Source organism: Uloborus diversus, chromosome 4 (assembly GCF_026930045.1).
Source record: "Uloborus diversus isolate 005 chromosome 4, Udiv.v.3.1, whole genome shotgun sequence".
Lineage (NCBI taxonomy): Eukaryota > Metazoa > Arthropoda > Arachnida > Araneae > Uloboridae > Uloborus > Uloborus diversus.
Window position 1 is genome coordinate 57942297 of NC_072734.1, and position 12486 is coordinate 57954782.

Here is a 12486-nt window from a genome sequence, read left to right on the forward strand (position 1 = left end):
TAATTATGTTCTGAAAATTTTGACATTTCTGCTCTTTTTCTTCATAAAATTTCTAGTATTGGTTCCAAAAATGGGGGGGGGGGGGAACCTAAACCATAAAAAGTGTGGGGAGGAGGGGGAGGTATGGACAAACTTTGATGATTACAGTAAAGGGGGCTATGGGGCTCTCCTCAAAAAACATTCCGAAATATATGTCCTAAAAAACGAAGTTTTTAAGCGATATTCAGTGATACTAGGGAGAGGGTTTAAAGGTCTCCACCTTAATTTTTTGGAATTTTCAGATTTCATACAGGAACATCGGCTCACTCTATTTAAACAAGACTGCGTGATAAGCACCTCAACAAATTGTTGTTTTTAAAAATCCAATTTTTGACGATTTGGATGATATTAAAAGGAAGGGTTCAAGTCACGAGGCCTTTGTTCAGAAGTTTTCTGAAATGGAAGTCTTAGAACGGGACTACATCATATTTGGTAACGTTAGGGGTTTTGCAATTTTTCAAAACTGCAGCTCCAAAAGAGCAGTCTTAAATGATTTTTGATGTTGTTAGAAGGCGCAGTGTTAGTAGTTGGGAATGTTGCAACCTGGAAATGTTGCAAAATTGAACCCCATGAAATGAGATTTGAGACGCTCTTTTAATGATTTTGGATGAGGAAGAAGGGCTTCCAAAGCGTTGCATCTTGAAGATTTTAATTTTTGGATCATCCCGGGGGAGGAAAAAAAAGGAGGGAATGGGGGGGGGGGAGGAATGAAAAAAATAGGAAGTGTGCGACGTGGTTAACTCAACAATAGTCTGTAACTATTGAAAAATTTATTTAATTTTAAGGTTCTTTTTAAAAGAAATTAAGTTTTTTTCACAACATTCTATATTTTTTCCTATTAAAATTGATTTGTTTTCCCAAGGAGCGTTCGTTTCTTCTCTTTTTTTATATGGAACGTTTTTGAAAAAATATTACATTCAGTCCGGGGCTGGTGGGGGGCACTGTGCGTGATCCAAGTCCGAACTGCAGAAGGTCAAAAATGGGACCGCCAAAAATGCATAATTATTTAAAACTTCGTTAATAATAATTACTTGCTACGCTATTGCAATATCCCACGGCGCCCCTGTAGATGAATTATGGGTCTCGGGGCAAATGTTTTTTGGGAAGATTGCCTATCGAGTCACACTAAATCAATTTTAATTCAATTTAACATTTAGCACTATTAGTGTGAGGTAAAGGTTAAACTTCAAACTCCGGACCTTAGGCACAGCCAGCTCAGAAAATTTGGCCTAATGTGCTAGCTGTCCAAAATTGGGACCTTCTAGTTCAATGATCGGGACCTTCTATCCGTGAAATTTATGTCCACTGGACCTTCTGTCCGGCGGACGTTTTAGACCTACGAGGATACTCCATCTGCAGACCTTTCAGTTTTGAACCTTCTGTCCGGACCCTACAAAATCACGCCCCTAATGCATGATATATCCCAAAACGCTCACAGATGTGCAAGGGCGTCCATATGGGGGAGTGGACTCTAATCTATACTGAAATCGGTTTCTATGCATGGGTGGATTTAAGGGAGGCAGAGGGAGCAATTCCCCTCAGTTTCGGGAAGACTTCATTTCGCAACAACACAATTTTCAAAATCTTAAAACAAAAAATCCTTATTTGTTTCCTTTTTTATTTCTTTTTTGAATAGTTCATTCAATCTTAGGGAAAATGAAGAGAATAGCAAATGTCTTTTTCTGATGGAAGAATGGAAAAAAAAAAAAAAGCACCAAACATTAAACACAAATAGTAAAGCTGTCACTGGGATGCTGAAAATGTGTCTGCAATGACTAATTTGGACTGAAAACCATTTGGGGAAGTATAAAAATGAAAATAGAGGCTAAACGAGCTATACATTAAGCTGCAATACTTAAAATAATCAATGATTATTTTAACAAATTAGAACCTAAAACAAAGGGAGGAAAACTCCCCAACCCCTTGTTGTTAACAGAAGGATCTACTCATTATGATTTGTTTTCTTTATTTTCAGAATGATTATTTTCAATAAGCATGATTTCAAAAGCTAGATATTTTGGGATGTTATAGACGAAAGATTTTGAAGAACCTTCTGGTTTCTTATGTTCAAATGAATTGAGCTGATTTGAAGTGAATGCTATAGCAAAAAAAGTATGGAGCTATAAGGTTTTTGTACAGCAAAATACTATTAAATGTAACAGTTAACACCATACTCAACAAATGCGATTTTTTTTTAGGAAAAAAATTAGGAATCTCAATCTCTAGCAGTTCAAAACTAAATTTCAGATTTTTCAGAATCATACATTGTAGAGAAAACGTCTGAATGAAAAAAAAGGTGAGGGGGATGTATTTCCGCACAAAAGTTTTGCCTTTTCTTGTAAGATCACTTTATTACCTGATGAAATACTTTTATAAGTTTTCTTTATGTTTTAAAGGAGAAAAATATGTAAATGAAACTAATTGTTTGAGCTGTATTTCATACGCTCAGAAAATTTTCGGCTAGTTTTTTTTTTTTTTTGGGAGAGAGAGAAAATAAATACTATCGCAAATGGAATAAGTTTCAGTGACCTGAGCATTCTGATTAATTGAACTTTTTTACTTAGAGGGAAGGTACCATTTTACTTACTTTCTAAATATTGTTTAAAAAGTAAAGTCATTATCATCTTACTGTAACTAAGTCAGCCATTGTCATTATTGAAATCTAAATAATTCAGTCTCCATAAGTTTCGGAAATATTTGCTGAAATTTGATAAAAATCATAAAAACCTAACACAAATTGGTAGATTTATAAAAATGCTTTACAAAACTATAAAAGCTGACAAATTTTCATAAAAATTATAAACAATCGAAAAAAAGTCTGCAGGTAAGAGTGAATTACGAACAGGGCCGGATATGCGTATAAGTTAAACAAACTATAGCTTAGGGCCCCTGCTTTGAGTTAGGTCCTCAACTCCAGAAAAATTGCATGATTCGTTCCTAAAAAATGGTAAGTATAAGTTTCATTGACCTAAGTGTTCTGATTAATTGAACTTTTTTAGTTAGAGGGAAGGTACCATTTTACTTACTTTCTAAATACTGTTTAAAAAGTAAAGTCATTATCATCTAACCGTAACTAAGTCAACCATTGTCTTTATTGAAATCTAAATAATTCAGTCTCCATAAGTTTTGGAAATATTTGCTGAAATTTGATAAAAATCATAAAAACCTAACACAAATTGGTAGAATTATAAAAAATGCTTTACAAAGCTATAAAAGCTGACAAATTTTCATAAAAATTATAAACAATCGAAGTCTGCAGGTAAGAGTGAATTACGAACAGGGCCGGATATGCGTATAAGTTAAACAAACTATAGCTTAGGGCCCCTGCTTTGAGTTAGGCCCTCAACTCCAGAAAAATTGCATGATTTGTTCCTAAAAAATGGTAAGTGCTTGGAAAAACTAATTTTATTTTCAAGTCCTTGGAGACCTTGAAAATTTGGGAAAAGTGTGGCTACAAACCTTAAAATTTAAATTTCTAACAAATGGGAGGGGAAAGGGTTGTTTAATCCCCAATGCAATATTTGGTATTGCTTGCTTTTATCTTTCTTCTACTGCATATTTGTTAATCTGCTTAGCCAGGAAAAAAAAAGTTGCAACTATTCCTTTTCATTTTCTGCACTACTTGTAATTGAAAAAAAGTTGTTTCAACAAGAAATCGATGGTTTATTTTTTTCTTTTAAACTTAAAATAGCTGTTTATTATAAATTTTGAACAATTCTGTAAAACTATACAATCTAGTACTCAATTAGAGACTGGAAAGTGCTAATGAGGTGTCTTAAATAATTAAACGTTCTAGAATCCTTGAAAAATTTAGATAAGTCTTTGAAATTTCTAAGCAAAGTGTGTTTAAATTTTATTCCTCATCAAGTGTATAGATTATGAATTGTTCGAATGGGCTACTCTCTTGTTACCTATTTTCTAAATATGTACACCATTTCTAGGCCAGTGCCAATAATGTTTGAGACCAAAAAAATTTAGAACAGGATAAAACCAGTTCGAAAGGTAAGAAAATCTAATAACATTAATAGGAAAAATAAATTACGGGCGAGCTGAGTTCGGGAAGGGGGGTGTAGGGGGGTTTAAGGGGGGGAAAACGGTTTATCACAATTTCCGGAAAAACTAAGAGTCCTATCGAAAAAAACTAAATTGCAAAGTTGTTGGTAATAAAAAGATCTACAACTTTTGCATTTGCACTTTTTTTCTATAACCTCAAAATATATGCGAAAAATTCAAAAAACCGACTTTTTGGTTTTTTACTTTTATCTCCCACAAAAAAATTTTTTTTTTCACTACATTTAATGAAAAGTTACCTTATTATGTCCCAAATACACTGTAATTTTTTGGATTTAAAATATTTAATTTTTTCTCCTTATTTTGGTTCAGTAGGAAAAAGGATCAGAATTTTCAATCAAAAATTCTCACGTCAAAATATCTGATTTTTTTAAAAAATCGGATAAAGTTTTTTTCGTTGGAATCTCTACTTTTTGATGGTATAAAAAACAATACACAATACTATGGTAACTTTTCGCAAAAAATGAAGAAAATCAAAAAAACTCGAATTTGAAAAAAAAAAAAATCATCACTATGTAAAATTTTAAGCTATTTATTAAATTAACAGCAAACACAATAATTAACAGCAAACACAATTGGAAAACTGATTATTTTTCATAATATTCAAGGTTACATAGTTCGAAATTGCGGAAATTACTCATTTATCCCATCCTACAGTGTAGCTTGCTATTCGTAACTCCAAAAAACTATAGGGGACACTGCAGTCACCGTCTAATGGTGGATGAGAAGGATATAAAACAAATGCATGCTGTAGCTTGATTTTTAATTATTTTAATATATTTTTATTTTCAGTTTGTGTCAATGTAACATGAAAAATTTCATTTTTCGAGTAATTAAAGTGTACATTTTAATAAGGAGCTTAAAATTTTTACATAGTTATGACTTTTTTTTTTTTTCAAATACGAGTTTTTTGATTTTCTTCATTTTTTGCGAAAAATTTCTATAGTATGGTATTTTGTTTTTTGTACCATCAAAAAGTAGAGATTCCAACGAAAAAAACTTGCTCCGATTTTTTAAAAAAATCAGATATTTTGACGTGAGATTTTTTGATTGAAAATTCTGATGATTTTTTACTACTGAATCAAAATAAGGAGAAAAAATAAATATTTTAAATCCAAAAAATTACAGTGTATTTGGGACATAATAAGGTAACTTTTCATTAAATTTAGTGAAAAAAAAAATTTTTTTGTGGGAGATAAAAATAAAAAACCAAAAAGTCGGTTTTTTGAATTTTTCGCATATATTTTGAGGTTATAGAAAAAAAGTGCAAACGCAAAAGTTGTAGATCTTTTTATTACCAACAACTTTGCAATTTAGTTTTTTTTCGATAAGACTCTTAGTTTTTCCGGAAATCGTGATAAACCGTTTTCCCCCCCTTAAACCCCCCTACACCCCCCTTCCCGAACTCAGCTCGCCCGTAATTTATTTTTCCTATTAATGTTATTAGATTTTCTTACCTTTCTAACTGGTTTTATCCTGTTCTAAATTTTTTCGACTTTTTACCATTTTCAAAGCTATTGGCACTGGTCTATTCTTTTAAATCATTAACTTACATTACAAAGCACATTTAAAGCATATTATTTGTCTATTCCCCCCCCCCCCCCCCCCCCCCCCAAGAGAGCCCTGTGTCACTTTCATGATACCAGTCTCCCCAAAAAAGACAGTATGCAAAATACATTAATAAAACGCGATGCACAAAAAAAGTAAAGCATGGCCTTATAAATGCATCACAGGAAAAGGACAAAAACATACTGGGGAAGGGGAGGGGGGGCATTTAAAAATGTTGTTAAAAAAAACTGCCCCTGCTCCTCCCTGGACCTTAGTCCCAAATCCGCCTATGTTTCTATGGGGAAAATATTCTGCTAAACCATGGGGGAAATATCTGAGCTTTAAAATTTTACATATGGGAACCCTTGCAGATGTGGGCTGAGGTTTTGCAGGGAAGTTCTTTAATGTTCTTTTAAATATAGTGAATGGAGCCGGTTCTTTAACGCATGATTTTGCCATCTTGGTTGCAGCAAAATATTGAAAAGTTTCATTATTAATAAGTCCCTAATTATTTGCTACATTATTGCAAAATTAAGAGGCGCCCCTGTAGAGGCTTCATGGTTCCTCTACACATTTTTGGAATCTTTACCCGGAGCCTTACTAAAATGCGCCCCTAATGCATAATACGCCCAAAAGCACTCACAGGTGTTATTTCGCTTTGGAACATTCTCTTTATATTATATAGTGATAGAGAGCTGATTATCTAAAGCACAATTTTGTCATCTAGGGGAGCCGTGAAATAGTGAAAGATTTCATTATTTTTAAATCCCTAATTATTTGCAACATTATTGCAAAATTTCACGGCTGCTCTACGGAGGCTTCATGGCTCCTGTAGGAGGTGCACATTTTGGGAATCATAATTTGGAGCCTTACTAAAATACGTTCCTAATGCATCATAATAAGCCCAAAAGCACTCCAAGTAGTAGTTTTGCCTGGGAAAATTCTTTTAAATACAGTTATATAGAGCTGATTCTCGAGTGCAAGATTCTGCCATCTAAGGGCGCCGCAAAACATTGAAAGGTTTCTTTTTCTGTACTGAATTATTTGCGACATTATTGCAAAATTTTGGCGGCAACCTTGTTGAGGTTTTATGGCTTCCCAAGGAGGCGCTTTTTATCCTTTTCTTTTTTTGTAAATTACTAAAAAAAAAAAAAAACTTTCCCCTCTGTTTTGGTGGGCCGATTTGGTAAAGGGCGCACCGGGACATGTCCTGGCGGGCCAGGCCACCCCTAACATATAACAATTCGCAACTCCAACAAACTATAGGGGGCACTGCAGCCACCATCTAATGGCAGATGAAAAAGGTAAAACAAATGAAAGCTGTAGTTTAGAAAACGCTAATAAGCCTAGTAAATTTTTGTTTGTATGCATGACTTTTTTATTTTATTCTTTTTAAACTAATTTTTAAAGTCTTATGGATATTCTGGTCCACATAGAAAGAAATGAAAATTCAAGAATCTTTATTAAACGTTAGAAATTAATGCAAAATTTGTACTTTTAAGCAGCCATTTCCCCGATGTTGAATTTGATATTTATCAATTCTTGACAGAACTACATTTCCATTGTGGCCATAAGAACACTATAAATATTTCATGTAACAAAAGCTTTGTTTACCAGTGTTATCAAAAGAGGAAAATGATACTTCTTTGCCTTGTTTGGCTAGCGCTAATTGTTTTACATTTGCAGCCGAGTTGCTTCTCAAATTGCCGAATCGGTTAATTTTAATTTTTTCTGTTTCATATGTTTCGAATTTCGGAATTATGACTTAATTCTGTCATGCATCATCAATAAATTTCTCATGGATACATGGTGGTAGTTTTCTTTTTAATTGATCCTCCATTATTTCTTTGAACTTATTGAATTCTGTAATCTTTCTGCCATTTTAATCCACACATGATAAAAAAAAATGGTTTATAACTTACATGAGAAATCTCGCCAAGGGTTCTTAGCTCGCACAATACTAAAACTATAACCCTAAACAAATTTGTGATGAAACTCTTCAGCTGATAATGTAAGCAATAAAGTAAAATTGGCGCACTATTTTGGCGATGAAAATTCTCAGAGAGTTAAAACATTTTTCATTTTGTTCTACCATAATATATTCAAAAAAATATTTTGCATACTGTCCATTCCAACTAAATGCTGCAGTAAAATAAGGTTAGTTAAATCAATTATTTTGAAACTAGGCATAGATGAAAGCCATAATTCTTCTGCTGATGCTATCAAATCGTTCTTTCAAGCTCAAGGTTAAAAAAAAACCATATTCGTACAAATTCACACAAAACAGTAAAAACAATTTACATAGTATACGTTATTCTCTTTCAAAAAAAAAAAAAAAAAATGCATCGAACAGACGAGGAGCATATTCGTGGTTAATTTCATTCAAATTCAAGGTTTGTTAATCCAGAGTTTTCTTGTGTTTACGCTTTCGCCATTTACGACAATCAACTCACTTTTTAGAGGGAAGTAATGAAAACTAACATTATTTTGAGAAGCTCGAGAATACCATTAAGGGACGAAACAATTTCTGTTGCTGAAAGCAAAGACACATCAAAGGCATTAGTAAATACTCATGACAAACTGCCTATGTTTACCAACAGACACAAGTAGAACGCAATGTTTTACCTTTTTCTTTAATTTTGTAAATCTTCGCAAGGTAGGGTATTTGAGCGCTGGAGTTGCGAATAGGGACATATGAAATGATTATAAAAAAAATTAACACATAGATTTCCAACAAACAAATATAAATATTACAGATTATAATTTAAAACAAATATTATTAACATGCAACATTGTGCAACAAAAGAAGTTCAGCTTACCTCCTGTTTTAAATGTCCATGCAAACTGAAAAATTTACAGCCATGACCTTTAGCCCGCAAAAGTTCAGCCAAAGAGCTGCCAAACAAAGAATAATGAAAAGCAACAGAGTTTTGTGAACACATGAATATTATCCCTTTGAAGCCACCTTTCAAGCAGTTATCTACTATGAATGCAGACAGCACAGCAAGGCGCAGCTTTGATGGCACAACAGCAACAAACTGCTTCAAACTGGACGGAAGAGCAAAATCTTCAAAACCAGAGGAGCTTTTACCAGTAGTGTTTACTATATCAACCTGAACAGGGTTTGACAAACTTATTCCAGCTAGATGTAAAATGCCTAAAATATAATAAAAATTAGTCAAAAAGATGCATGGATTTAATTCTAAATTTTTCTATTAATTCTAAAAAAAATACGAGAATATTTTATCTCATATCTTATTTAAAGTTGTACTGAAACTACTTGGAATGACTTTTTAAAAAATATAATGCAAATAAAGATTTTTTTTTTTTTTGAGTTATGGCTCTAAAAGCATTTCTCATTTGGGATGTGATTCTTGGGATTACGAAAAGAATACCCTTTTATTGATGCAAATAATTTTTCAGCTTTATGATATAATCAAAGTTTTAGCACTGACAAGGGGGCTTTGTAGTCCTAAAACATGCATTCAGTTCCAAAATCCAAAGGTATACAATTGAAGACCTTGATCTGGGTTCATACATTTGTGGTTAAAATAAAATGCCTGACTTTTCCAGGTTGTTTTTTAGAAAAATCTAGGTTACTTGTTTCATTCAAAATTAAAGTTTAAATTACAATATTTTCAAAATAATTAAAATTGCTTAAAGTAGCTCAATGCAAAAAAGAACTGAAACTTTTCCACTTGAATTTTAAAAAGAAACACTGGAATTTTTTCTTTTTTCTCTCAAAGCTTAAGGGTGTTTTTTAATTTTATTTTATTTCATTATTATTGTTTTTTTTTTTTTTACGTTTTGTTCAAAATTGTTTTTGTTTGTTTAGTACTTGCTGAAAACAAAGTACTTTCAACTTATTTCAGCGCTTCTTCGATGCCACGTGTCATGCATAATATTAGGGTTTTGCTGTAACTGGGCAGCAATATTTTAGCATCTGCTTTTGATTTACAATACTTCTTTTTATTTCCTAACACTACAATACTTCTTTTAATTTTCTAATATATTAAATTACACAAAACATATTGAGCAAAATACAAAGCTATTTTTCAGTATAAATATGATTAACTTGTTGCATCAATTGGCATACCATATTATGCATAATAACAAAAATCAATATCCGCCAATCATAGGCCGAAATGAACATCATCAGTTTTTTTTCCTTTCGTATATTAAAGGTTGCTTACATTAAAATTATTCTTTCCCAGAAAATAAATTTTTAAAAATTCATAATTTATTGCACATTTTGGATTGCTTTTGATAGTTCACATTGAGATAAACATCCAATTCTGTTTTTGGAAATTGCCAGAAAATATCATCAAATTATTTTGCTATGGCACGAGTGTCATTGTTGGTGTCGTCAGCGTTACTCAATCAGTGAATTGGGTTATTATATATTTGTAATTAGAATTTGTCTCAAAAAACCAATACCAATATCATTTCAAAAAAAAAAAAGTTTCCTATGTTTTATTAACTGCTATGTATTGAATTCTCCAGTTGGCAAAAAACGGAGCTCTCTGTCGCCTTCTTGTACTGAAGTCTTCAATTACGACTTGCTGCATCAAAAGCTTGATAATTTATCTATTTTGATGTTCAATCAATATTATTTTAGATCTAAGCTATGTTTCAGCAAGAAGATTTAAGATTTTAAGCCATAACAAAATAATAATTAAGTGCTGTGATAATAACTACTGTATCTCCATACTATTGGACAATGTAGCAGAAACAAGAACTGTCTGTCTCATGTTTGGACATTTCTTTATTATCTTCACAACAGAATCTTCAAATCCTTGTTCCAAAAGCCTAAAATAAAGAGTTGGATACTTCAGCATACAATAAATTAAAATTAAGCATTAAATATATTAACACGCTGCAAAGGTCAGTTGTTTAAATTAGGGGTTCTCAAAGTGGGTGCTCCGACACCCAGGGTGCCAAAGGCAGAGACGAAGGATGCTGCAAAACACCCTCTGCATCAAATTGTAGAATATAATAGTTAAAGACTAGGTGCCATGAGAAACTTTTAATTCTTCAAAAGGTGCCATGAATTCGAAAAGTTAGGGAACCCCTGGTTTAAAATAGAGAAAGAAATTTATGCTGGGGAAAAATTAGTCTTGCCTCAGAGCTACACTAAGAGATTTAATCCCAGGAATAACACTAAGATATCCTACTGTTGCTCTGAGGCGACAATATATTATCTGAGAATTGCTCACTTATTGGAAACATTTATAGCAACATAAACATGAAAGCGTAAGATAAAGACATCTGCAGGCAAAGATAAGAATTTTTCAAAGTTAACTGAAGCAAAGTTTGAGGAGTAAAAAAAAAAAAAAAATACTGTAGGAGTAGAGGAGTTTCAATTGTTCTTTTATATATATTTAGAAACAAACACGATAATTTGGATCAAAGAATTTATAAGCTTATTAAAGTAAGTCTTACTTGTCGGCTTCATCAATCACAAGCCATTTTAATTTAAGCAAACTTAAACAAGCTGTAAGGTCTAAATGATCCAAGAGTCTCCCTGGAGTAGTGATTAGAATGTTGATTCCTTTTCTTAGCCTACAATAACAAATAAAGGAAAAGTATTGAAGGTGATATACAAATATAAATATGCACTACGACTCAATTGCATAAGGGATCAATTAACTTTTCAGAATGGTACAGGTTTCTGCATTATATCAAAATGATTAAATTGAAACAAGAAATAATGAATAAATAAAAATGGTTGTCAATAAATAATGTACTTTCACTCTCTTTTGCTATTGAAGTTATGTTAAGGAATTGATCCCCTGACGGCAGAAATGAAGCATTCGTCCTCCCGGCTCTACCTACATTTTGAATGGATAGGCCATTTAATCCAAATTATGTAACTCTCCAAGCTAATTGATGCAACACCAATCAGAAATGCTGAAACCTGTCATATTTCTTATAGTATATGACCATTTCATTTAAAACGCACAAAAATTACATTTTAGAGATTTTTTGCTTGAGTAGACTAGTTAGAACAATCAGGGGTACCTACAGGGACAGAGGAGATTTGTCAATATTTTTACTTTCTTCTATATCTAATATATAGAAGAAAGTATTGGATTCGTGCAAATTTTCGAATTTCGAATTTTGACGGATTCTAACGTTTTGAGGTGTGCTGAGTCCATTTCGACCATTTTTGGAAAATGTCTGTCTGTCTGTGTGTGTGTGTGTGTATGTATGTGTGTGTGTGTGTATGTATGTGTGTGTGTATGTATGTGTGTCACGTCTGTGTGTGACCAGTTTTTTGTGGCCGCTCTACAACAAAAACTACCGCATGAAATCGAACGAAATTTAGTACACATATGTGCCCCTATGTGAACTTGTGCCCATTAGTTTTTGGCGCGAATTCCTCCAAGGGGGGTGGAGCAATGGGACGTTTTTCGAGTTATGCGTGCCTGCTATTCCTCAGGAAGTTACTGGCGGAATCAAACAAAATTTGGTCCATATGTTGGTATTAACAGGAACAGGTGCTGATTCAATTTTGGTGTCAATAACTCAAACGGGGGTTGAGCTATAGAACGTTTTTTGTCGTCAATTGTGACTGCTGTATCTCAAGAAATAATGAACGGAATGAAAGAAAAATTTATCGGCAAGTAGCCCTTAGTGGGTATAAGAACTGATTTTATTTTTGTGTCAACAGCTAAAAAGGGGGGTAGCGCAATCACCCGTTTTTTTTTTTCCCATTTTGAGTGCCCTATCTCAAGAAGTAATGCTACGTTCTGGTTGAAATTTGGAATATATGTGAATCCATATGTAAACAGGCTTTGGTTCTATTTTGACGCCGATCGCTCCAAG

At 32.9% G+C, this 12486-nt stretch overlaps 1 protein-coding gene across 1 annotated transcript in view; it reads right to left on the reverse strand.

Moving 5' to 3' along the window:
• LOC129220249 (probable ATP-dependent RNA helicase DDX31) overlaps positions 1–12486 on the reverse strand; it is a 46126-nt gene that overhangs the window by 23557 nt on the left and 10083 nt on the right. Inside the window, exons 8-10 of the mRNA XM_054854625.1 lie at positions 11101–11220; positions 10370–10467; positions 8478–8815 (exon numbers count right to left, since the gene is read on the reverse strand). Coding sequence (XP_054710600.1) covers positions 8478–8815; positions 10370–10467; positions 11101–11220 — 556 coding nt within the window. The remainder of the gene's footprint in view (positions 1–8477; positions 8816–10369; positions 10468–11100; positions 11221–12486) is intronic.